Source organism: Zalophus californianus, chromosome 1 (assembly GCF_009762305.2).
Source record: "Zalophus californianus isolate mZalCal1 chromosome 1, mZalCal1.pri.v2, whole genome shotgun sequence".
Taxonomy (NCBI): Eukaryota; Metazoa; Chordata; class Mammalia; order Carnivora; family Otariidae; genus Zalophus; species Zalophus californianus.
The window spans coordinates 56,932,995-56,960,447 of NC_045595.1; the positions used below are offsets into that span (position 1 = coordinate 56,932,995).

Consider the following 27,453-nt stretch of genomic DNA (forward strand, 5'->3'; position numbering starts at 1 on the left):
TTGCCCTTTCATATAAAAAATCTTTAATAAAAATAGCTCTCTTCAGAACAAGTCATAAGACAGAAGTATCAAAGTGAAATTCCTGCCACCTGGGCAGGAGGGAATGAGGCAGGCTGAGTGGGCCATGGAGAACTTGGAGTAGTACCCGACCCAAAAGGAACAGCTCGGGCTGGCGGCTGACACGTGGGACTGTGGGCCCAGGGTTGACACATTTTCTCATTTTTCAAGAGGAGGTAGCAGTATGTCTTTTTAGGAAAAACTGCCATCTTTTTAATGGTAGTCATAAATTGACCTCCCTCCCCAGCAAATGACGGTACAAAGCTAAGTAAAACACAGGCAGCCTGTTTTACACACTCTAGATAAAAATAAATGGGTTCCTACAATAGCAAACATTTGTACAAAAGTGACAGCTGAGGGTTCAGTGCAGACAGCCTGCCAGGGAGGCACGCAGCCCGTCCCTTCAGATCAGGAGAGGGGGTTAGAAAAGGTAAGGGAAGTAGCAGGAAGACTCGCAGCACGAGCCAGCCCGTCTGCAACCCCAGGACAGCGAGTCTGGTGGGCTCACCAAGGGCCAGCGGGGGATGACGGCCTCCCGGCACATTTCCAGACCCTGAGCACGTCCCAGCTCAGCCCTAGTAGCCCAGAAGTCTTTTGGCCTCTTCGCTCTGGGCCTGCAGGGTCTCACTAGCGTACTTCTGGAGGAGTTCCATCTTCTTCCTCCGCACAAGGGCCTCCTCAATCTGTGGATGGCACGAAGAAAGGGTTCATGCTTTACTCCTCAGCGAGGCCCTCCCTGCCCTGCCGGAACCCAGCCAGGAGGCGGTTCCCGGGACAGAGACCATCAAGGAGCCAAAACCCAGAGGCATCTCCCAGAGCCCCATTCTTCCCCACCCTAACGCAGACGAGATCCTGCCTCCCCCGGATTCCACACCCTATTGTGAGCAGAGCGACCAGGCGCGTGCGGTCCGAGTCAGAGCTGCCCTAAGGGATCGGAAGGACGAGGAAAACCCGCTCCCCCACTCTGTGCAATCTCCTTTAGGGGCGAGGCCCCTGGCGCTGGGGAAGCCCCACAGCCAAGGGCAGCTCCCCGCCTCTGTCCTACCTCTTGCTGGGATGGCACTGGGACGTGGGCGATGAACTTCTGCTGCCCGTCTTCACCTCCTTTCTCCTGGCTGCCTTCCTCGTCAGACTACAAACAGAAGCACCAAAAAGTCAGTGAGCAGGAGCCCGTTAAAACACAGGCTGGGACCACTACAAAAATGCACAACTATGCAGCTGTTTAAAAGGAAAAAACAAAAGGAATGAGGAAGTTCAGTGCTCAGAAAGACACGAAGACACACCATTAACTATTTAAAATGCAACAAAGCACTGTGTAAATTATGCCACCTTTTGTCTGAGGAAAGATAAGAACAGAAACTAGCAAGAGCCGTGAGAACCAGGTACATCTCTGCACCTAGAGAACTAGAGAATCTTTGTTGATCTTTATGTATTTTTGTGGCTTTTGAACCTTGTAAATGTTATCTATTTTGTTTAATTAAGATTTTAAAATGTACCACATACAGAAAAAAGATCAACTCAGAGTCTGCACGTGAGTCAAAAGAGATTACTTATCACCTAAGGAAATACTGTGGCCTTGGAAACCTGAGAAGAGGACTCCTGTGAGGTGCTGGATGCCCCGCACCAGCCTCTCGGCACACCTGCTGCCCAGTGGAGCTGGCTGGAGACCCTTCAGTGGAATGTCCTGGATGCTGCTGGTAGGAGGGCAAGCCGGGCCCTGCACTTTGGGAAACAGTTTAGCCGTTATCTACTGAAGCCCAGCACGAGCCTCCCCTATGACCTGATAATTCCACTCCTCCGTGTACAAGCAACATAAACGGCTGCCTATGAACAAGAAAGACCACAGCAGCCTTATTTGGTATAGCCCCAAAATGGACGCTAAACAGACACCCACTATCATTAGACACCAAAGAGTATGCATGATTCCACCAGCTGACATCAAGTTCAGAAACAGGTAAGAGCTTAAGGGTTATTAGAGGTCAGAAGAGTAACACCCAGGAGAGCAGGAGCAAGCTTCTAGGGTGCTGGTCATGGTCATGTTCCATTTCTTCACCTGGTATTTGCTCCATGGGGTTGTTTGCCTTGTGAAAATGCACTGACCTGCCCACTTAGCACTTGCATACTTCTCTCTATATGGAATACTACTCAGCAATAAAAAGGAATGAACTCTTGAATGCAACAACTCTGATGGATCTCAAGGGCATTGTGCTGAGTGTAGGGACCATCCCCAAAGGTGACATAAGGTATGATTTCACTTATGAAACATTCTCAAAATGACAGAATGAGAGAGATGGGGTGAGGGATGGGGGAAGGAGGGAGGTATGACTGTAAGGGAGCAGTGCATGGAGGGAACAGTTGTGTATCTTGATTGAAATGGAGGTTACAGGGGCGCTTGGGTGGTGCAGTCAGTTAAGTGGCCAACTCCTGGTTTCAGCTCAGGTCATGATCTCAGGGTCGTGAGATCGAGCCCCATGTCAGGCTCCATGCTGAGCGCAGAGTCTGCTTAAGACTCTCTCTCCCTCTGCCCCTCCCCACCACATGCGCTCTAATAAAGAAATCTTTAAAAAGAGAAAGAAACAAACAAACAGTCGGTGGTTACACAAATCTACACATGATAAAAGACACTGAACTCTATACACTCATTACACCAACTCCGTTTCCTACTGTGGATATTGTACTATAACTCTGGAAAATGTAACCATTGGGGGAAACTGGGTGAAGGATGCACAGGACCCTTTGTACTACCTTTACAACTTCCTGTAAATTATTTCAAATTTAAAAAAAGACCCACAACCACCTCTGGTGGCTTGCCATTGCTCTCTGGATAAAGGCAAAGCCTCCTCCCGGTGGAGCTGGGGCGCTTGTCCTGCCTTGCCCCTCTTTCCCGCCTCCTCTCCTCTCCCCACCAGCAGCCCACACTGTGCTTCAGCCACACTGGCCTGTCCTCTGTCCCTCACACTCCCACGGCGTCTCTCAGTACATGCTGCTCCCTCTGCCTGGAACACTCTTCCCTCAACGCCTCTCACTTGGTTAACTTCTCCTGATCTTCCAGGCCTCAGCTGAATGGTCAGTTCCCCAGGAAAGGCTTCACGGGTTCTCCCCACACCGTGTCACTATCTCAGAGCTGCTGTGACAGCCACTGTTTTCCATCGACTCTACCCACTGGTCTGTCTCCCCACTGACTTTAAGCTATAAGCAGAGCTTGTTTACTGCTGTGCCCCTGGCATGGGCCTGGCTCACAGTAGCCACTAATTAAGCAAATAGCTGCTGAAAGAGCAAATGAATATTTGCAGCTAAAGAAGACCTTCCTAGGTAAGGGTGCCTGGGTGGCTCAGTTGGTTAAGCATCTGACTCTCGATCTCAGCTCAGGTTTTCATCTCAGGGTCTTGAGTTCAAGCCCCCACTGGGCTCCACTCAGGGAAAAAAAAAAAAGGAAGGAACGGAGGGAGGGAGGAAAGGAGGGAGGGGAGGGGAAGAGAGAGAAGAGACGAGACCTTCCGAGGGCATGCGGCCAGCTTACTTCAAATGCTTCACTGTCCCCACTGCTCATCAGCCAGACCTGCACAGGAACCTCAGGTCGGCTATATCCTGTGTGATGTTGACCAAGTCACTAACCTTCTCTGAGCCTGCTTCTTTGCCACTGATATCACAGCAAGCTCCTCACACGGGACCTGACCTACCACCCATGCACAAGTAATCCCCGTCCCCTTCTCAGCCCAGCAAATCCATTTTATTCTTTCTCAATGTGTCCAAGGAGTGAGGCCTGGAGAGCCTGAAGCTAGGACGCTCTGCCAGAGAGGCAGGATCACAGCTCCACCTCAGCCATGACCTTCTACATCAGTCCCTTGTCTGCTCTGGGCTGGTTTCTATCTCTACCATGGGGGTGTGGGGGTGTTAAGACTGCAGAAGAGCTACTGGCACTGCCATTTAAAAACAAACAAAAAAAGGAAATGATGAGACCTTCTCCTGACACCTTGATCTCAGACTTCCAGCCTCTAGAACTCCAAAGTAAATCCATTTCTGGTGTTTAAGCCAACCAATCTGCGGTACTTTGTAAAATATAAGCAATAGATCTATAATTGAACCTGAAATCATGGTAATAATAAATAAATGAATAGATAAATATAAAGAAACGATGGGGACAGGGGCTATAACTCATATGGCTTCAAATGTGTTTAGAAGTCGGACAGCAGTATGTTCAGGAGGTAAGTGATTCTGGGTGTAAAGCACAGTTTACAAGGTGCTCCCACAGCCAGTCCCTTCTGGAACCCTCCCCGGGATGCTGCGAGGTGATCCTCATATCCATCTGCCAGGTGAGGAAGCGGAGTTCTCACCTGGAGATAGGGGCAGAGCTGGGCTTTGACCCTGACTGCTCACCAATGAGCTAAGTCCTCCTACCACTCCACTGATTCTCCCCAGGCCCAGGCTTCGTGACTCGGAGCAGTGAGCACCGGGGCCCCCAGTGCCCAGAGTACCTCCTCCTCGGTGACAGCGTATATGTTGATCTCTTCCTCTTCCTCCTCCTCCTCCTCTTCCTTTTCTCCTCTTGCCAGCCGGGCCTCTCGCTCTGCTTTCCACTTCTCCACCAATCCGGCCCTGACTGGACAAACAGGTGCTGCTTAGTCAGGCCTCTGAATTAGCTCTGCCCACCACGCAGGGCTAGGCCCACGTGAAGAAGAGAGCACTCCACTCTGCCCTGGCAGGCAGGACTGGGGTATGAGGGGTAGTCTGGTCATACCACAGCTGTAGCTGGAAGTCACAACAAGGCAGCTTTTTAGGGGACGTCCCCAGATCATCCCCAGTTTAGCAACCTGAGTAGCTTCCTGACACGCCCACATGACAAGGGAGACAAAGTAGTATATGCTGCTGGGAAAGGGCTCAGGCTCCTGGCCACCTGCCCCCAGAGCCCTAGCTCAACACACCACCGGAAGATCAGCACTAACTATTCCTCACAGGGCCATCAGGAGGCTTCAGGACGGGGTCCATAAAATGCTCAGCACAGTGCTTGGCATGGAGGAAACACTCAGAAAGAGCCACCCATCTTGCTCTACACTGATAACTTATTAGCTGCATTTAAAGCAGATTGTAAAGCCACTTAAGGGGTGCCTGGGTGGCTTAGTTGGTCAAGTGACTGCCTTCGGCTCAGGTCATGATCCCAGGGTCCTGGGATCCAGCCCCACATCGGACTCCCTGCTCAGCAGGGAGCCTGCTTCTCCCTCTCCCTCTGCCTGCTTCTCTGCCTACTTGTGCTCTCTATCTCTCTGTTAAATAAATAAAATCTTTTAAAAAAAAGAAAAGAAAAGCCACTTATATGGGCACCATTTCCTGATTTCAAGAAAGGCCAACGTGGGAAGGAATCCAGATAATAAATTCCCCATGGACAGGGAACAGGTCCAATGTCGCTCTTGGGCATCCTCCACGTGCTGCTTCTGGCCCCACACAGCCCCAGACTGCATCACAGTCACGGAGGGTTAGGTCATTAGCAGCCCATGTCTTCTGAAGACCATCAGCAATAAAACAAACTCGCTTCTGGCATAGAGCGCTATGTAAAAACCCATTTTCAAAGGACAGAACAGAAACCAGATGCCATCTATAATGAAATAAATTGCTCATAGACCTACATTTCTTTTCATATTCCTGTTCCAAAGGCACGATGACACCATCATCTTCATCGAGGTAACCATAGTATTCAAAATCGATTGCTTTCATGAGCTCAGCACGTGTCTTTCTTGGAGGAGGAAGAGCTAAAAGAAACCACACCAACTTAGCTAAACATCCCACCACAATCACACTTGAGCCAGCATCCTATACAAAGTTACACAGCTAGGGAGTGCGCTCAAGAAAACACCATGACATAGGCCCTTCCTATACTAGCCACAGAATTACGTAAGTGGTACAACCCTTTTTTCAATCAGTTTTGAAATCTTTAATCCAATTAGTCTACTTAGAAGGCATTTATCCTAATTTAAAAAACAAAAACAAAAACAAAAGCAGGCACAGAGATGTGCCTTGTTGAGAGTGTCGTGAAAACCTGGAATAACCAGGGCTGTCAACTACAGGATGTGTGGGGAATGGGGTACCCTACGGCCCCTCTACAGCTATTTCACAAGGTGTTTTGATAACACAGGAAATGTCATGAGGTTTAATTAAAAAAAATATGATGGAAAAATGTAAATATAGAGATAAGACAAAAGAAACTATAAACAAACCAAAAAGATAAATGAGAAAGTCCTGAAGAAAATATTTTCAAACTAAGGGTTACTACTCAGAATATTTAAGTAATTCTTGAAACTCAAAACGGAGGGGCACCTGCCTGGCTCAGTCGATGCAGCGTTGGACTCTTAATCTCGGGGTCATGAGTCTGAGCCCCACGATGGGTGTAGAGATGACTTAAAACTAAAAAATCTTTAAAAAAAAAAAAAATCAAAAGGGAAATGACAACCCAACAGTTAGGTGAAAGAGTAAAAGCTGATCGTTTCAGAAGAAAAAATTCATATGTATAAAAATTTCAATTAGTAATTGAATTCAGGGCACCTGGGTGGCTCAGTCGGTTAAGCGGCTGCCTTCAGCTCAGGTCATGATCCCAGGGTCCCGGGATCTAGTCTCACATCGGGCTCCCTACTCAGCAGGGAAGCCTGCTTCTCCCTCTCCTCTGCCTGCCGCTCCCCCCTGCCTGTGTGCTCGCTCTCTCTGTCAAATAAATAAATAAATAGAATCTTGAAAAAAAAAAGTAATTGAATTCAATTACCAATTTCATTAGTAATCAGGGAAATAAAAAGTAAAAATAATGTATTTCAACCATCAGATCAGCAAAAATTTTATAACTACAGAAAACTAGAAATAGCTAAAGGTCTACCAATGGGTGAATGGTTATATAAAGTTAATTCATATCCTATGCTTTAGTTCTTCACATCCACTCACAGAGTTCTAAGCAGAACGATGGGAGGACATCAATGCAGAGCACAACACAACAGGTATGGGAGGGCCACTGAGTCTTCGCAGGCCTCCACCTATCACCCTGATGCTGGTAATGGCGAGTCTGTCCACCCCTGCACCACCCTTGGTCCCTGTCCTGTGATGATGCTGGCTGCACCCAGCACTGGGTACAGGGCTTAAAACCTGGCTGGCTCAGAACACTGCATCCCTCCCTGTCACAGGGACTGGTTTAAGGATTGAACTATGATCTGATCAAAGCCAAACAGCTTCAATTCTACGAGTTTCGCTTGAACCACTTGGGGGAAAAAAAATCTCTTGCTGACAGAGGACAAAATGTAAACTGATGATGGACCACTTGCCACCACAAGCAGAGAGCTAGATAGAGAAACAAGCTCATAGGCTGGAAGTCAAAACTACAACATGGAGGAAATGTGACCTGCAATCAGCCATTCCTGAAGACAAACTACCCGTGGGCTGAAATTTTCAGTTAGGTGAGTCAATAAATTCACTTTTCTACCTAAACGGAACTGGGGTTGAGTCATCCGTCACTCATACTGACGAAATTTAGCTGATGAAATAAGCATGTAAGTGCATAAAAAAAGGCCTGGAAGGGAATGCACGAAACAGATAATTATGATTACCAGTGATCCAGAGGCACAGGGATGGGGGGTACCCAGGGGACAGTGCTATCTGAACTACACTCATTAAGACGGACTTAAGCACTTTCGGGGCACCTGGGTGGCTCAGTCGGTTAACCGTCTGCCTTCGGCTCAGGTCATAATCTTGGGAACCTGGAATGGAACCCCCATTGGGCTCCCTGCTCAGCGGGGAGCCTGCTTCTCCCCCTCTCTCAAATAAAATAATCTTAAAAAAAAAAAAAAAACACCTAAGCACTTTCTTATTAAAAAAAAAAATCTACAACTGATTTTTTTAGAAAAATGCAAATTTAAAAAAGTATTATGTGCAGCATAACCTCAATAGAGGAGCCTCCCTCCACATATGTATTTTTATACATATGAAGTTTTTCTTCTTAAATTATCAGCTTTGATTCTTTGACCAATCTGTTGGGTTGTCATTTCCCTTTAAAAACTGGAAGGAAATATGCCCCAACATGTCAACAACTGTCCTCTACAGGATGTGAAAATATAGACGATTTTATTCTGATTTTCTGTATTTTACAACTTCTCTGTAATAAAATTATATTACTTTCATAATGAACAGCACGATATTTAAATTATGAATTTTTTTTTAAGATTTTATTTTTTAAGTAATCTCTACGCCCAAAACGGGGCTCAAACTCACAACCCTGAGATCAAGAGTCACACACTCCACCAACTGAGCCAGCCAAGCACCCCCTGAATTAATGTTATTATTTTTAAAGATTATTTTTTAGGGGGGGCGAGGAGCAGTGGAAGAGGGAGAGAGAGAATCCCAAGCAGACTCCCCCCTAAAGCACAGAGCCTAATGCAGGGCTCAATCTCATGACCTTGAGATCATGACCAGACCCGAAATCAAGAGTCGGATGCTTAACAGACTGAGCGAGCCAGGAGCACTTCCGCCTGAATTATTTTTAAGTGTTGTTAATAGCACATGCCAGTTTGGGCATAATTAATATAAAAATAAGCAGGGCTTAATATAGTAGAACTATATTTTTAAACCAACAAAAACTGGAAGGAAACAGAGCAGAATGCCAACAGCGGTGTTGGTACAAGCAGTAAGGTGTCATTCTTCTCTGCTATTCATACTTTTTTCTATAACGTGTTTAGACTTTATAGAAAAATTAAAAATCCACAAACACTCCAGGCTAGTGGTTTCCAAGTGCATTTTGGAAGGCCAAGGTTTGGCTGAAGCTCCCCAGGGCCACGGAGGGAAAAGACAGGCCAGGTGAGGGGACCAGCAGTGTGGATCCACACATAGCCGTTTCACTTTTCTCCATTTATACCTCCTGGGGTTTGGCCCAAGGTTGTACTTGTTCTTCAGGCAGGGATTTTTCAACTAATAAGTAACTGAAACAGGAACCCGTTTCAATGAGCATCAGAGCCTGCCCTGATAATCAGAGGCAACTTCAAAGAGGGAAAACATTGGGGCTGAGAGACTGGCACGTGCCAAGGGTGAGCATCTGGTACCAGTTGATTCTGGAGCCACCTCCCAGCCCCAGCTTGTGCCCTGGGCCTCTGACTTCAACTCCTAATACTTACAGTTTCTCATTTCAAATCTGGGAACAATAATTCTGACACCACTGCTGTGCAGCTGAGAAACAACACAGGAAAAGCACCTAGCCTACAGATGTGTTATGATGATCACCAGCAATTAGAGGCTAAAACCTTCACATACATTAGCAGTTACTTACGTTCTTTTTCAAAAAGCTCTCTGACACCAGGCAAATCTTTCGCTGCTCCAAAGTACTTGTAACCTCGATTTCCTGGGACTTCTTTCCCTTCATGATCCAGCATTTTAGGGCCAACTTTCTTATTGGGAAGGAAAAAGAGAAAATGGATCTGATCCTTTAACGCACTATTTCCATATTTGCAAATATAGTTTAAGATAATAACAATGAATGTGGGAAAATATTAATGTACAGAGAAAAATACTTAGGTTCATTTTTTTCATAAATTAAAATCAGTCTAAATACCTAACAGTATGAGGATGTTTTTAAGTAAATTATAGCATAGTCAAGGATGGAATATATTCTATACCTTAAAAATGATCATTCTTATGAAACTTTTGTATTGCCTTAGGAAAACACTTATGATATGACCTAAGTGACAAAACTTAAACAATTGCAAACAACTTCAATGACAAGCAGTAAAAGACAAATGAAATACATCCTGAAGACAGAATTCTATCCATCAAAAATGATGATGTCAACAACCACATGTAGTATGTGACCCTGGACTAGGCCCTGTCTTAGAGGGGAAAATGCTAAAAAGGAGATTATTGGGAAAATCAGTGAAACAGCCAAGTAGGATGGATAAAATGAATGTATCAAAGTTAAATGTCTTACACTTGATAATTCTACCACAGTTATGTAAGAGAATATTCTTACTCTTAGAAAATACACAAAGAGGAAAAAAGAAAATACACACAGAGATATTAAGTATTAAGGGGTAAGGAAGCATGATGTATTTAAGCTTCAAATGGTTCAGAAAAAATAAATCTCAAGGTACACAAAGAAAATGACAAAGTAAATACAGCAAAGTATCAAAAACTGGTAAATCTGTATGAATGGTATATAAGAGTTCCCTCTACTGATTTTCCAACTTTCTCAAAAATGCTTTTTAAAATAGTGACACAGGGGCGCCTGGGTGACTCAGTCATTGAGTGTCTGCCTTCAGCTCAGGTCATGATCCCGGGGTCCTGGGACTGAGCCCCGCATCAGGCTCCCTGCTCTGCAGGAAGCCTGCTTCTCCCTCTCCCACTCCCCCTGCTTGTGTTCTTTCTCTCACTGTGTCTCTCTCTGTCAAATAAATAAATAAAATCTTAAAAAAATAAAAAATAAAATAGTGATACAAATGATTGACATGAAATTATGTTCCTGATACACTATTAAGTGAACAAAGCACATAGTTGAATAAGAAACAATCCTGTAAAAATGAACATATACATGCATAGATAAAAAGCTAGAAAGATACATAGAAAATGTCAGTAGCAGTTATTTCTATGGGCTAGAAAAATATATAACATATTCTATGTTATGCATAGAATATAACATAGTTTTTTAATATTTTATAATTTTTACATTTTTTATTTTATATTTTCTCTCTCTCTCTTTATCTACATAACCAATGTTACCATTTTGGAAAGAAGCACAAATGCTACAACCAAAGTTGTACAGACAGTGAGTGTGATCTCAATCATGGCATTAACAGACAAACAATGGAAGGAACTATTCAAGCAGCTGCATCCAGGTAATAGCATTCTGACTGAATGCTCTTCTGCTTTCTTTATACTTTTCTGACCTTAAATGACCATGTACTACTTTTTCTTTTCTTTTTTATTGTGGTAAAATATACATAACAAAATTTACCATTTTTAGTGGACAGTTCAGTGACATTAAATATGTTCATAATTATCATGTAACCCTCACCACCATTCATCTCCACAACTCTTCTCATCTTGTGAAACTAAGATCCTAAATGTATTATTTTTACACATAGAAAATGGAAATAAAATTGTTAAGCATTAAAAAACTCTATAAAGAGGAGCACCTGGCTGGCTCAGTCAGTACAGCATGCAACTCTTGACCTCAGGGTTGTTAACTTCAAGCCCCACGTTGGGTGTAGATTACTTAAAAATAAAATCTGAAAAAACTCTAGATAAAGAAATACATTAAAATATTAATGTTGAATTGCACCAAAAATTATAAAATACCTAGGAATCAACTTAACCAAGGAGGTGAAAGACCTATACTCTGAAACTATAAAACACTGATAAAAGAAATTGAAGATGACAGAGACATTCCACACTCATGTACAAGAATTAATATTGTTAAAACGTCCGTATTACACAACACAATCTACAGATTTAATGCAATCCCTATCAAAATACCAGCAGCATTTTTCAAAACACTAGAACAAATAACACCAAAACTTGTATAGAACCACAAAAACCCTGAACAGCAAAAGCAATCTTGAGAAAGAAAAACGAAGCTGAATTCCAGATTTCAAGATATAGTACGAAACTATAATAATCAAAACAGTATGATAGAGGCACAAAAACAGACACATAGATCAGTGGAACACAACAGAGAGCCCAAAAATAAACCTAGGATTATACGGTCAATTAATGCACAATAAAGGAGACAAGAACATCCAATGGAAAAAAGACGGTCTTTTCAACAAATGCTGTTTGGAAAACTGGACAGTCACATGCAGAAGAATGAAACTGGACCACTTCTTACACCATGCACGAAAATAAACTCAAAATGGGTTAAGGACCTAAATGTGCGATCTGAAACCATAAAAGTCCTAGAAGAGAGCATAGGCAGTAATATCTCTGACATCAGCCATACCAACATTTTTCTAGATATGTCTCCTGAAGCAAAGGAAATAAAAGCAAAAATAAACTATTGGGACTATATCAAAATAAAAGCTTCTGCACAGCGAAGGAAACAATCAATAAAACTAAAAGACAACCTACTGAATGGGAGAAGATATTTGCAAATGATATATCCAATAAGAGGTTAATATCCAAAATATATAGAAATTAAACACCCAAAAACAATCCAATTAAACAATGGGCAGAAGACACGAACATTTTTCCAAAGAAGACATGAAGATGGCCAACAGACACACTGAAAAGATGCTCAACATCACTCATCATCAGGGAAATGTAAATCAAAACCACAATGTGTGGTTATCACCTCACACCTGTCAGAATGGCTAATATCAAAAACCCAAGAAACAACAAGTGTTGGCAAAGATGTGGAGAAAAAGGAACCCTCCTGCACTGCTGGTGGGAATTCAAACTGGTATAGCCACTGTGGAAAACAGTATGGAGGTTCCTAAAAAAATTAAAAATCGAATTACCATAAGATCCAGTCATTGCACTACTGGGATTTACTCAAAGACGACGAAAACACTGATTTGAAAAGATATATGCACTCCTATGTTTATTATAGCATTATTCATAGTAGCTAAGACTATAGAAGCAACCCAAGTGTCCATCGACTGATGAATTGATAAAGAAGACATGGGATACACACACACACACATATATATAATGGACTATATATATAAATATAAATATATATACACAATGGAATATTACTCAGCCATAAAAATTAATGAAATGTTGCCATTTGTAACAACATAGACGGATCTGTAGGGTATCATGCTAAGTAAAATAAGTCAGCCAGAGGAAAAAAAATACCACATGACTCTCCCCATATGTGGAATTTAAGAAACAAATGAACAAACTAAAAAAAGAGACAAAAAACCAGACTCTTAAATACTGAGAATACACTGATGGTTACCAGAGGGGAGGGGGGAGGGGGATGGGTGAAATTGGTGAAGGGGATTAAGAGTACATGTATCATGATGAGCACTGGGTAATGTACAAAATTGTGGCGTCACTGTATTATATACCTGAAACTAATTATACTGGAATTTTTTTTTAATTTTTTTAAAGAAATATAGTCAATAATGTAATAACTGTGTAATGACAGATGGTTAACAACGCTCATGGCATAATGTACAGAATTGCTGAACTACTATGTGGTACGCCTGAAATAAATGTAATATTGTGTGTAATAAAAAGTAACACTGAAAATTTTAAGAAAATTAATGTTGACTTTCGGTGGTGGCAGTTAAGAATACCTTACATATTCATTTTTTATTGCTTCTGAGGTCATTTTTCCGGGAGGGTTACCAAACTTCTGCATTACTTTAATTTAAAGCTGTCTGATAGGACACATAAAATCACCGTCACCGAACTGCTCGAGAGAGTGAGAAAGTTCCTCATGCAGTGCCAAGAACAAAACCAGGGCTCAAGAAACATGAATGCCTCTCCTTCGTTTTTACGCCAGGTACTAAAGTGAGAATTATGTGTGTTAAACTGTCATAAAAATGAAAATACCAGATTAGAAAAACTTCACATGTATGTGAAAACTTCCTACATAACACATTACAGCTCGCTGACCAGGTCAAATGACCTGAGGTAGATCTCTTCACAAATGAATAAATGGGGAGGACTCTGGGGTAGGATTTTTTAAAGTCAAGACCCATGAGTGAGTCATGAAATCAATTAAGTGGGTCACAATCATCAATTTTTTAAAATCAAAATATAACAGAACAGAAAATATCAACATGCATCACCATGTATTTTTTTGGTACATTTTTGTGTGTACTGGGTTGTGATAGAGAGTTGGTATGCATGTGTTTTACAATGGGTCACGGTCCTAAAAACTTGACAGCCAGGAAAGAGGACTGAATTTATGATAGTCCAAAGAGGGGCACCTGGGTGGCTCAGTCAGTTAAGCGTCTGCCTTCACTCAGGTCATGATCCCGGGGTCCTGGGATAAAGTCCCGTATCGGGCTCCCTGCTCAGCGGGGAGCCTGCTTCTCCCTCTGCCTGCTGTTCCCCTGCTTGTGCTCTCCCTCCCTCGCTCTCTCTGACAAATAAATAAACAAAACATTAAAAAAAAAAAATGATAGTCCAAAGAAAGGAGGGCCCCCAGGCCCCCTCAGGTAAAGAACCCAACAATGGCTGCCCCAACTTCCAAGGAGCTCAGGGATGATGCAAAGGGACCGTGGTCGTTTTTCTTTTGTTTTTTTAAACATTTTCATTCTTTTAAGTATCTCTACACCCAACATGGGGCTCAAACTCACAACCCCAAGATCAAGAGTCACATGCTCCACTGACTGAGCCAGCCAGGCACCGCAAGACCATCTGAGCAGTAAACTCAGGTGCCCTGTCTGCTCTGAGGGCTGTGCTATGGGGTGTTTAAGAATTATCCTACCCGGGGCAGCTGGGTGGTTCAGTCGGTTAAGTGTCTGCCTTCGACTCAGGTCATGATCCTAGGGTTCTGGGATTGAGTCCCGCATCGGGCTCCCTGCTCAGCAGGAAGCCTGCTTTCTCCCTTTCCCGCTCCCCCTGCTTGTGTTCCCTCTCTTGCTGTGTCTCTGTCAAATAAATAAATAAAATCTTAAAAAAAAAAAAAATTATCCTACCCATCCCTTCCATGTTTCCTGTCCACATGCAATGGGCACTTCCCAAACCTTCTTTCATCCCTCAAATGCCTACTCTGTGGCAGACATGGGCTGGGAGCTGCAGAGGATGCAAAGCTACCCAGGCTGCTAAAAAAGCTCACTGGCTTACCCCCAAGATCCACTGAGACCGCTGCTTACTTACTCCATAATCAGGACCACCCAGCTCCTTTATCCGGACTTCCCAGTGTCCCTTCTCTCTTAGCAGTTTGTTAATTTCATCATTCAGGTCACGAATTCGGAATTCACCTAAACCAGCTAGAAAACAAAAATGTTAATATCGTTTCTTGAAAATAGCACTCAAAGTTATACCCTTAAAAATGAATGTCAACACTTAACAAAAGTATCTGGCACAAAAATACTCATTTAAATTTCTAAGAAAAACCATCAACACCTAAACAAAGGGAAAGCAAGGATTACGAACAAAGTTCCCACCAGCGCAGGGGGAAAAAAAATCCTTGAAAAACAACTTGCTCCTCATTAGCAACTGAAGAAATATAAACTGAAGCAATCCTGCAGTTCCATTTATCCAATTATTAAAATATCTTAGTGGTGGGGGGCACCTAGCATCCAACGCCAGCAATGTGCAGTGAGGCTCGTACAAGCACCAGGGCCTGGGAGCATTCTGCGTTGGTTTCACCCTTTCAGAAAAGCAATGTGTTGTTATATGGGGACATCTTTTGGCAAAGACTATACCCTGAGAGTTAAGCCTAAGGTACTTATTATAAAGGAATATGCACAAGGGACTTTGCTAAGGTGTTGTCTATGGCAGCCAAGGCTGGGAGCAGCTGGGAGAGCCCACCAGAGGAAGGAAAATGGTTAATGACCCCTGCTTTGTTAAATAAAATATCACATGGCTATTGCAAGGGAGTATCCCTCCCTTTCTCCACTGAATGGCTTTTGTACCGTTGTCACCTGGCCACATGTGTGGCCCTATTTCTGCCCTTCTTACTCTGTTCCGATCGTCTGTCTTTCACCAATACATTATTTGGAATATAGTAGCTTTATATTAATTCTTAAAAACCAGGTGGTATGACTACTTCAATCTTGTTCTTTTTCAAAACTGTTTTGGCTATTCTAGCTCCTTTGCCTTTCCATTTAAAATGCAGAAAAAAATCTGGTAACCTATTAAAAAAAAAAATCCTGTTGGGACTTTGATTGTGAGTATTTGAAAAGAGACAGAACTGACATCATTACTAGGCTGAATCTCCCCATCCATGAATGCTGTGTATCTCTCCATGTACTCGGGTTGTCTCTGATTTCCTTTATCAGTGTTTTGTAGTTTTAAGCATACAGATTGCAGGGGCACTTGGGTGGCTTAGTCAGTTAAGCATCTGCCTTCGGCTCAGGTCATGACCCCAGGGTCGTGGGATCGAGCCCTACAAGGGCTCCCTGCTCAGCAGAGGAGTCTGCTTTTCCGTCTCCCTCTGCCAGTTCTCATGTGTTCTCTCTCACTCTCTCAAATGAATAAATAAAATCTTTAAAAAAAAGGGGGGGGGCATCTGGGTGGCTCAGTCGTTAAGCATCTGCCTTCGGCTCAGGTCATGGTCCTGGGGTCCTGAGATCAAGCCCTGTGTCAGGCTCCCTGCTCAGTGGGGAGCCTGCTTCTCCCTCTCCTCCCAACTTGTGCTCTCTGTTGCCATCTCTGTCTCTCTCTCAAAAAAAAAAAATAAATCTTAAAAAAAAAAGCATACAGATTGCACATATGTTCTGTTAGATTTATACCTAAGTTATTTCTTGTGTTTTGGTGTTTTTGTAAATAGCACTTTTTAAAAATGTTCTAGTACCAATTTTTCAGTGCTACTTTATAAAAATAGAACTGATTTTTGTGTACTGACCGTCTATTGTGACCTTGCTAAACTCACTTATTCATTTTAGAAATCTTCCTATAGGGGCGCCTCGGTGGCTCAGTCGTTGAGCATCTGCCTTCGGCTTGGGTCGTGGTCCCAGGGTTCTGGGATCGGGCCCTGCATTAGGCTCCCTGCTCAGGAGGAGGCCTGCTTCTCCCTCTCCCACTCCCCCTGCTTGTGTTCCCTCTCTCACTGTGTCTCTCTCTGTCAAATAAACAAATAAAATCTTTAAAAAAAAAAAAAAAAGAAATCTTTCTATAGTTTTCTTGGGATCTCCTACATGGAAAATTACATGATCTGAGAACAGAGAATTATAGTTCTTCCCTTCCAATCTGTGTGCCGTTTATTTCCTTTTCTTGCTTTACTGCACTGACTAGGAATTCCAGTAAGACCCTGAATAGAAGTGGTGAGAATAGGTATCTGCCTTGTTCCTGCCCTTAGGAGGAAAGCATGCAATCTTTCACCATTAATTATGATGCTGGCTATAGGTTTTTTGGTAGAAGTGCTTTATCAGGGTAAAAAAATAAAATTCCCCCTTATTCCCAGTTAGTGGTGTTTTCATCATGAGTGAATGTTAAATTTTGCCAAATATTTTTTCTGTATCTACTGAGATGAGCATGTGGTTTCTCTACTTTAGAATGGTGATAAGTGAATTATATTAATTTTTGAATGCTAAATCAGCCCATGCATTCCAGGGTAAATCCTACTTGGTTGTGATTTATTATCCTTTTTATAAATTGCTGGACTTGGTTTGCTAATATTCTGTTGGAAGATTTTTACGTCTATATGCATGAGGAATATCGGGTGGCAGTTTTTTTCTATCCGTATAATGTCTTTTTTTTATTTTAGTATCATGGTAATGTTAATACTAAAATTTATAAAATGAATGATGAAGTGTTCCTTTCCCTTCAATTTTCTGGAAGAAACTAGGTTGAATTGATATTATTTCTTCCTTAAATGTTTGATACAACCGACCAGGGAAGCCATCTGGACCTGCAGTTCTCTTTGCTTGAAGGCTTTAACGATGAATTCAATTTCTTTAATAGATATAGGGGTGCCTGGCTGACTCAGTTGGTACAACATGCAACTCTTCATCTTAGGGTCATGAGCTCAAGCCTCACAATGGGCACAGAGTTTACTTAAAAAGAAAAAAAATATTTTTTTTTAATAGATAAAAGGCTACTCAGGTTTCAATTTCCTTTTGAACTGTGTTTCTAAACAGTGGCACTACTGACATTTTGGGCCAAAAATTCTTTGTAGAATGCACTCGAGGATGCTTAGCAGCATCCCTGGCTTTATCCACTAGATGCCAGTAGCACCCCAAGTTGTATAAATCAAAATTTCTCCAGATACAAATGTCCCCTGGATGGGGCGCCTGGGTGGCTCAGTCGGTTAGGTGAATGCCTTTGGCTTGGGTCATGATCTCAGGGTCCTGGGATCGAGCCCCGCATCGGGTTCCCTGCTCAGCAGGAGGCCTGCTTCTCCCTCTCCCACTCCCCCTGCTTGCGTTCCCTCTCTCGCTGTGTCTCTCTCTGTCAAATAAATAAAATCTTTAAAAAAAACAAAAACAAAAACAAATGTCCCCTGGAGTGTTCTATAAATGTCAAACTGATTAATACAATTGTTCAGTTCTTCTATGTCCTTACTGATTTTTTATCTACTTATTCTATTGATTATTGAGAGACAAGTGTTGAAATCCCCACGTCTAATTGGGGATTTGAGATTTAAAAGACAGGTTAGCTTACCATTCTGAATTTGAGCCACTTTTTTAGAGATCTCTCCAATGATCTGTGAAAAAAAATGTAAGGTAATAAATTCTCATGACTTTTGAGTATGTCTGAAAGCACAGAAAAAATAGAACTCAAAATTAGTAATTAAAAATACTTAGGGATGCCTGGGTGGCCCAGTTGGTTAAGCGACTGCCTTCGGCTCAGGTCATGATCCTGGAGTCCCGGGATCAAGTCCTGCATCGGGCTCCCTGCTCAGCAGGGAGTCTGCTTCTCCCTCTGCCCCTCCCCCCTCTCATGTGCTCTCTCTCTCTCATTCTCTCTCTCAAATAAATAAATAAAATCTTTAAAAAAAAATACTTAGAATTCTGGTAATGAATCATTTAGATAATAAGAAACAATCAGAATGCAAATCAAAACCACAATGAGATACCACCTTACACCTCTCAGAATGGCTAGAATCAAGAGGACAAGAAATAACAAGTGCCGGGGCGCCTGGGTGGCTCAGTTGGTTAAGCGACTGCCTTCGGCTCAGGTCATGATCCTGGAGTCCCTGGATCGAGTCCCGCATCGGGCTCCCTGCTCAGCGGGGAATCTGCTTCTCCCTCTGACCCTCTTCCCTCTCATGCTCTCTATCTCAAATAAATAAATAAAATCTTTAAAAAAAAAAAAGAAATAACAAGTGCTGGCAAGGATGTGGAGAAAAGAGAACCCTTGTGCACTGTTAGTGGGAATGTAGACTGGTGCGGCCACCATGGAAAACAATATGGAGGTTCCTGAAAAAATTAAAAATAGAAATACTGTATGAATCAGTATTTCCACTACTATTTACCCAAAGAAAATGAAAACACTAATTTGGTGAAAAAATATATGTTAATTGCAGTATTATTTACAATACTGAAGATATGGAAGCAGCCCAAGTACCCAGGGACAGATGAATGGATAAGGAAGACGTGGTGTACATATACAATGGAATATTACTCGGCCATAAAAAAGAATGAGATCTTGCCATTTGCAACACAGATGGACCTAGAGGGTATTATGCTAAGTAAAGTAAGTCTGACAGAGAAAGACAAATACCACATGATTTCACATGTATGTAGAATCTAAAAAACAAAAGAATAAACAAAAAAGTAGAAACAGACCCATAAATACAAAGAACCAACTCATGACTGCCAGAGGGGAGAGGGCGGGGGATGGGCAAAATGGGTGAAGGGGAGTGGGAGGGAGAGGCTTCCAGTTATGGAATGATAAGTCATGGTGGAAAGGAACAGCACAGGGAACACAGTCAATGGTACTGTAATAGTGTTTATGGTAACAGGTGGGAGCTATGCCTGAGGGGTCACCGGGCTGCACATCTGAACTAATGTAACATTCTGTGTCAACTATACTTCAACTCAAAAAGAAACAGAGACTTGTTACTTCTACTAAGAAGATTCACCCAGAACATACTTGTCGTCTCCACTTCTCAGCTTTGGGCAGCTCAGTGCATTCTGAGGCAAGGAAGGGTCTTCGTTCCTAAGAAGAAGCAAAATACACGTTGCCACTGTCCTAGTTACAAGCTTTATGTAGCATCCCCAACTGATTCAGCCCTGAAGACTAAACGTCTAATGGTCTAAACACGGTTTAGACTTTAAACTTCAGTTCCAGATGATCTTCATCAAGCCTTACATTTTCAGTCTCTACTTAAGAAACAAGTATACATGTAAAAATATACAGAGGCTGCACTGTATCTAGTAGAGTGAACCACTGGGAACAACTTAAAATTCCAGTAACAGAGAGATGGCTAAGTAAGCTAGGTTATATCCATTCCATGGCATATTCATATTATCTTAAGAAATAATGGCTATCAGTGTTTAGAACAAAACATACACGTGCATATACACATGTATGTGTGTGAGCACATACATGTATATAATTTTTTAAAAAACAAAACAAAAATATTGAAAGAATGGTACATATTATTCCTGACCTGGCTGAGCCTCCATGAATTGCAATCATTTACTGGTTGCAGCTTAGAGCTGCTCTCCCCAGCCCTTCCTATTATTCAATATTAGACAGAGCTGGGATAATATGGGAAGCCAATTATCATAATACAGAGGAGGTAGAAGAACAAGCAGCTAGATCATCACACTGCCCTAGCAATAGGGAGGCACACCTGGAATTCAAGTGTATAGACTATAAGAATGTCAGCAAGTACAGACAAGAAATAAGTCTATTCTGCTCAGGAGGGAGTTTTACCACATTTGTGCTTGATACTTTACAATTCATGAGGAATATTTACACCAACCTTCACTTTTCCCTCTTCCAATTGAGCTTGGCGAAATCTTGCTAAGGCCGTCCTACCAGGAAGAGAGAAGACTCCATTAGATACTGCTCACAGATTTGTCACCCAAGTTCCTAGATGGGGCAGGTCTACTCATGACCATCATGTAAGGTATTCATTAATATGACTCATATATATATATTATTATATACTTTTTCATAAAAATTATTCATTAAAAAAAAGGAAAGCATACACAAGCTTATGCGAGAGATGAAGACACCACAGAGAAGTTAGGGGTTTCCATGTTCCAACAGTGGGACTTAAAAAAGCCATTGGTGTTCCTGTATCCATTTTACTTACACTGCATGTAAAGACTATGGGAAACTCTACTCATCAGACCACTGTGGTGAGCAACACATCCAGATGTTAAAAGACTAATATCATGGGGTGCCCAGTTGTCACTCTCACAGCCCCCGCACCATCTCCAAGTGAACTAATGTTTATCCAGTGTAAGTTCTGGGATCTGTCAGAAAACACTAATGGGGAAAACAAACAGCAAATATGGGAATACTACTTTAACACATGTAGAGAAAGAAACATACCAAAAGGACCAAACACAAAACGAGTTCTATGGTGATAATTAAGTTACATAAAATTTACAAACAAAATTGAGTTGATACTTACATGGCCTTTTCTGCATTTCGGGCCTAAGAGAGAAGGGAAGAAAAATGCCCATGTTTAAAATACCCTTTTTTCGGGCTCCTGGGTGGCTCAGTTGTTGGGTGTCTGCCTTTGGCTCAGGTCATGATCCCAGGGTCCTGGGATCGAGCCCCACATTGGGCTCCCTGCTCCGCGGGAAGCCTGCTTCTCCCTCTCCCACTCCCCCTGCTTGTGTTCCTGCTCTCGCTCTCTCTCTCTCTGTCAAATAAATAAATAAAATCTTAAAAAAATACCCTTTTTTCATGCAGTTTTTAGAGAAAAGTATCACAAAGACAGTCACAAGCATAATGTTTGAACTAGTATATATGCACTGTAACAAAAAAAAAATCAAAAGATGTCCAAATCCTGTGACTTTACTTTCACTGCTCCCTCCACTTAAAATCTTTACTTCTCTACTGTCCCCACCCCCTTGGATCTGGCTAACTCCTATCCATCCTTCACAATGTATCACCTGTGTTATCACCACCCCAGAAAGTTCTGTGGCCCCTTCGTCCCAAATGGGTTGCTAACTTTTGTCTGGGTTTATAACTACCATGGTCCTTTCCACCCAGCATCCCAATTGTCTGTTTCCTGCCAGCAGAATCTGAGAAGAAAAGACTGGCTTTTTTCTTTTTTTAAGACTTTATTTATTTATTTGACAGAGAAAGAGACAGCAAGAGAGTGAACACAAGCAGGGGGAGTGGGAGAGGGAGAAGCAGGCTTCCCGCTGAGCAGGGAGCCCGATGCGCGGCTCGATCCCAGGACCCTGGGATCATGACCTGAGCAGAAGGCAGACACTTAACGACTGAGCCACCCAGGCGCCCAAGACTGGCTTTTCCAAACTGAGTTTTATGTAAGTATTGTCACACTAGTGTCAAGACAATTGTCCTTGAAACACGGTGTCAAGCACAGAACATGTTTTCTGGGTTGTAGTATAAGTAGAAAGAGTACTTGCTGAGTCAGGGACTTGAATTTTACTCTCAGCTCTTCCACTTACCATCCCTGAGAAGTAGTCTCTCAGTTTCCCCATCTTTACAATAGGGATTACAATAGGGATTATCTCACAGAGATGTCATGATGACTTAACAAGAAAAATATATGAAAACATCAGGTATGCAGTTTATAGATACTCAGCAAAAGTGAGCTCAAATTACGTCTCCTTTCTGGCCCTCCCTTTCAAAGAACACAGGAAAAAAACTGGCGAAAGCTTGGTGGATACATGAACACATTACCTACTAAGGAATAAAACAGAGCAGCTTTCCCAGGGGAGGCCATCATCTTGAAGGCTGAGGCAGTGTCCTATTTCATTAAATTCTAGAGATTCTGAATATTTAATTTAATGATTCTCAATGCTTACTCCAGGCTTAAAACATGATGGTAGGTACTAGCAATTTAGCCATGGGTCTTCTTTTTAAGGGGACTTACTGGAACTCTCCCCCCCCCCAAGAATCAATGTGATAAGGGAACCCAGGGTAATGGAAGCCCACAAATACAAATGTATGATGGTGAAAGTGTTGTAAAATAACCAACAACTCCTGTACCCAGAAATATCCAGGCCTAGGGATCCCTCTCCCCTGCTAGGGAATGGAGAGATGGGATTCCCTATGCTTGTTAAGAGTTCAGAAACAAAGAGCCTCAAGGCTGAGCAGGGCAGTATGAAGCAGTAATTTGGGGCATATTCTCCCACATAAAGGGCTGCTTCTACCCCACTGGTTTCTCTCCTTCTTCAGATCTTGGGTTCATTAATCTACAAGAGCTTGCAATACATCTACAACCTATTACTGCTTCGTGTCCGTCTTATGGGGACTTCACTTAATGAAAATATTATGGTTACCAAAATGTGTGAGCAACTTCTTTGTACCAGCGCTTTGTGCATTCTCACATTTACATGTCGTGAGTGCTACCTGAACGAATGGAGAAGCCAACAAACCACTCCACACCACAGAGATCACACCCTCACGCAATAACACTAGGCCATCCTTCAATCGTTACTGAACACCTACAACGTGCCAGACACCACATTAGACATTAAGAAAGCAATGGTGAATACGATCCAGCAATTGCACTACTGGGTATTTACCACAAAGATACAAATGTAGGGATCCGAAGGGGTATGTGCACCCCAATGTTTATAGCAGCAATGTCCACAATAGCCAAACTGTGGAAAGAGCCAAGATGTCCATCGACAGATGAATGGATAAAGAAGACGTGGTATATATACACAATGGAATATTATGCAGCCATCAAAAGGAATGAGATCTTGCCATTTGCAACCACATGGATGGAACTGGAGGGTGTTATGCTGCGTGAAATTAGTCAATCAGAGAAAGACATGTATCATATGACCTCACTGGTATGAGGAATTCTTAATCTCAGGAAACAAACTGAGGGTTGCTGGAGTGGTGGGGGGTGGGAGGGATGGGGTGGCTGTGTGATAGACTTTGGGGATGGTATGTGCTATGGTGAGCGCTGTGAATTGTGCAAGACTGTTGAATCACAGATCTGTACTTCTGAAACAAATAATGCAACATATGTTAAGAAAAAAGAAAAAGAAGAAGATAGCAGGAGGGGAAGAATGAAGGGGAGTAAGTCGGAAGGGGAGATGAACCATGAGAGACGATGGACTGAAAAACAAACTGAGGGTTCTAGAGGGGAGGAGGGTGGGGGGATGGGTTAGCCTGGTGATGGGTATTAAAGAGGGCACATTCTGCGTGGAGCACTGAGTGTTATGCACAAACAATGAATCATGGAACACTACATCAAAAACTAATGATGTAATATATGGTGATTAACATAACAATAAAAAATTTTAAAAAAAGCAATGGTGAAGACCCTGTCCTCGTGAAGTTTTTATCTCGTGGGGAGACCGAGAACACATAAATCAAATAACCCAGAAACACACTGTCACAACCGCTGTTCACCTCCCGTATGGGACTTGGGAGACAAACAAGTGGGCCCACGCCAGGCACCGTGACTTGGAACCGGCTCTTGCGCCTCTCCGTGCCTTACTTTTCGGGACGATAACTTAAAGCGCTTGATCGACATGAAAACACTGCCGGAGAAGGTTAACTCCGCTCTCGAGATTCCCGTTTCCTCCCCCAACTTCTGAAGCCTGCAGTGATGCCCAGCTGTGCTCCTACACCACGAGCGCCCCGAATGCGGCCGGGAGCCCTCACAGCCCACCCGCTCGCCCCCTCCATCACGCACCCACCCAACTCACCATGGTTGAGTGAGGGCGCTTCCCTGGGGCCGCGTGGCCCCAGCCCCCGGAGCTTCACTGCCTCGGGCAAGGCCGACCCTGGCGGGAACAGAAATACTCTAGGTAACCGCACCACCGATTTTTCTGTCGGAAGGACGAATGGGAAGGACCGGAAGTGGGGGCCGGAAGTGAAATGAGAATTGACAAGAGGAGGAGGAAACGCAAGCGCGCTCCCGTAAGGCTGGCCTTTCTTAGGCGCCTGGACGTTGCACCAATACACGCGTACGAATGGGGGCGTTGGCAAAATTACGCTTGCGCAATGAGACTGACCTTTTTTGGCCTCAGCCCCTGGTTTTGCTCTCGCGATAATGAGTGCAAATTTTCTCGTGTTAACTATTGGTACTGCGGAAGCGGGCGAGGCTAGATGTGGTCGAGGCTGAACTGTTTGGGGTCATGGTTGATACCGTAGGTCGCATCCCTCCGTCCCCCTTTTTGCTTCTTCTGGTGAGGGCAAACATGCCCTTGTGGAAGTCGCTCGTCCTCATGCCTCTGAACGAACTAAGTCCTCCCAGTGGACTGGGGCTGCTGAACCCAGCCTGCACAAAAGAGGCTAGGCAGCTCCAGAAGCGGAAGGCGCAGACTCTAGCTAGCGGCGCTGAAACGCCTCTTTGGGCAGAGCAGAGCAGAGCAAGTGCTCTCCACGAGTTCGAGCTGGCCGGGCTTCGTAAATTCTTTCGCGTTTCCCTGTCATTTGCGTGGGGCCTCACTTTTTCCGAGCTCTTCTGGAATCGCCGGGCTCATCAGAGCTGGACCAGTAATTGAAGTCACCCTCTTTTAAAATAAGAAATGGAAGGCCCAGGGAAGAAAAAGCTATTTACTCGGAGGAGGAGGTTGGTTAGAGAGGTTACGTATGTGTGTCACTACTCAAAGAGATGCGGTCAGTGTGTGATGAGCATACTGCTGGGATCAGAATATCCTTAGACAAGAACCCAGGAGCACGGGAGAGGCCGCTTGATAGGTGGGTATGGTTCTGGTGGCTACTCCCTCATGGTGTCCAGAGCTGTGGTGGGCAGTTCAGGTGAAGGACGGTAGCAATTAAGCCAGTAGAGCAGCTCTCCATTTTCAAGCATGGTGCTTGAGCCATGGTGTCTTCCTCTGCCGGAAGACCTAACTAACGGTGGGCACTTCAGCTCCAGCCCGGAGGCACAAGCCAGCGGGGAAAGCAGCTGACACGGTTCAGGTCTGACAGGACAGACAAGTACTTAAAAGAATAGACACCAGGATCTCATGCCTGAACCATAACGACAAGTTGTCTCGGGGCGCCTGGGTGGCTCAGTCATTACGCGTCTGCCTTTGGCTCGGGTCATGATCCCAGGGTCCTGGGATCGAGCCCCCCATCGGGCTCCCTGCTCCGTGGGAAGCCTGCTTCTCCCTCTCCCACTCCCCCTGCTTGTGTTCCCTCTCTTGCTGTGTCTGTCAAATAAATAAAATCTTTTTTTTAAAAAAAGACAAGTTGTCTCCTTAAAAGTTTTAGGTGGGCATATGGCCACTCAACTAGACTCCATCTTCCCAAGTTTCTGGCAGCTAGTTGTGGGTTTGTGATTATATTATATAATAGCCAATGGGAATTGAATGGAAGGAATGTGTGCCACTTAGGCATTGCCATGAAAAGTATGGACTGGCCTTTCCCCTTGCCCTTTCCCTTCCCGGCTGAGAGGTGACTGTGGCAACAGCCATCTTGAACTCAGAAATGGAAAAATTATGAGGATGCCAGAGTCACCTCCCAGCTCTGGAACATCTAGCTCTGTAAAATGAGAGGGAAATAAACATAGTCTTGTTTAAGCTGCTGCATCTGGGGTCTTTTATTTTTATTAACCTTTACCATAAATAACACATAACCAAGCTTGTTGGTCCCAAACAAGCAAGGACATTCCTCAAATGAGTTTTTCTGAGACAGAAGTTTCTCAAACTTGTTTCTTTATCCATTAAATTCCTGACTCTAGGATGCAGAGGTCATATAAAACAGGGTTCACGAGGCATTACCTATATTGATTGTCCTTCCAGCATTCGTTCTCCCTACCCACTTAGCTGAATTCCACTGTTCGGGGGGAAGAGAACTACATGCCCAGCTTTAAGAACAGAGTTAAGAAAGCTAGGTTAAGCTAAACAATCCATCCCATCTCCCTACAAATATTGATTGGTGGGCTTAAGACCCAGGCTGACCCAGAGTGAGCCTCCGGACTTGACTTGCAATGCTGGGAGGATGTCAGAACAAATGTAATACCAGAAGCCGCTGTCAGCCACTTTAGGACTCCAAGACAAGACTCAGTATTTGGTGACATCAATGAGTTGCTGAATGAGGCCTTGCCTCAAGCCCTCTGCTTGGTCTTCAGTTATATAGACCAATAAACTCTCTTCAGTGTTGAAACCACTAAGAGTCATACTTACCAGTACTTAAAACTAAGAGCATCCTGATTATACCATTCACCTTGCCACAGTCTGCTAAGGTCCTTCCTTTCTCTGTGCACACTGATCCTGTCTTTGCCCATACTGTTTCTTCTGCCGGCAGCACCCTTCCTCCATTCTGCTACCCAACTAGTTCCCCTGTTTATGCCTCCTTCTCATTTGAGACAATTTAGACAGGCTTAAATGACTTAACCTCTGTGTTTAATTTCTAGTCTGTGAAATTGTTATAACAGTATTTACCTATTTTCATTTTTCCTCATTCATGAAATTGGGACATTTGCTTTACAGAGCTATTGTTAAAAGAGGCAAATATATATAAGGTGCTCAGATCAGATCTATGTAAAGTTCTCAATTATTTCAAAACCAAAGACGCCATGATCTGCAGTCACATCTATTATGTGGCCTTACCCAAGCCTATGTAGTTAGCTGAGCCGGGCTTGGGGGCTTTGTAAAAGCTTTGTTGGCTTTAATTTTTTTCCCCCTAGGATTTTATTTATTTATTTGTGTGAGAGAGAGAACAAGCAGGGGGAGGGGCAGCGGTTAAGGG

At 43.3% G+C, this 27,453-nt stretch overlaps 1 protein-coding gene across 1 annotated transcript; it reads right to left on the reverse strand.

Annotated features, from left to right (window-relative positions):
* Positions 1-24,652, reverse strand: ISY1 (ISY1 splicing factor homolog). The gene is made up of 11 exons (XM_027582214.2): positions 24,462-24,652; positions 21,227-21,249; positions 20,567-20,618; positions 19,729-19,794; positions 18,295-18,337; positions 14,845-14,957; positions 9,344-9,461; positions 5,679-5,801; positions 4,533-4,657; positions 1,103-1,189; positions 1-740 (listed from the first exon to the last, which is right to left on the reverse strand). Exons 1-11 carry the CDS (start codon positions 24,462-24,464, stop codon positions 633-635), a joined length of 861 nt encoding a protein of 286 aa, XP_027438015.1. The 5' UTR covers positions 24,465-24,652; the 3' UTR covers positions 1-632.
* Between the last annotated feature and the right edge of the window lie 2,801 nt (positions 24,653-27,453).

Bases quoted from the DNA above. Each gene is read 5' to 3' on its own strand.
- ISY1 (XM_027582214.2), bottom strand. The intron at 19,795-20,566 runs GTTGGTGTAAAT...GCTTCTTCTTAG, and splicing joins TGGAAGAGGGAAAAGTGAAG to GAACGAAGACCCTTCCTTGC. The intron at 9,462-14,844 runs GTAAGTAAGCAG...CTTCCCAATAAG, and splicing joins TGGGTGGTCCTGATTATGGA to AAAGTTGGCCCTAAAATGCT.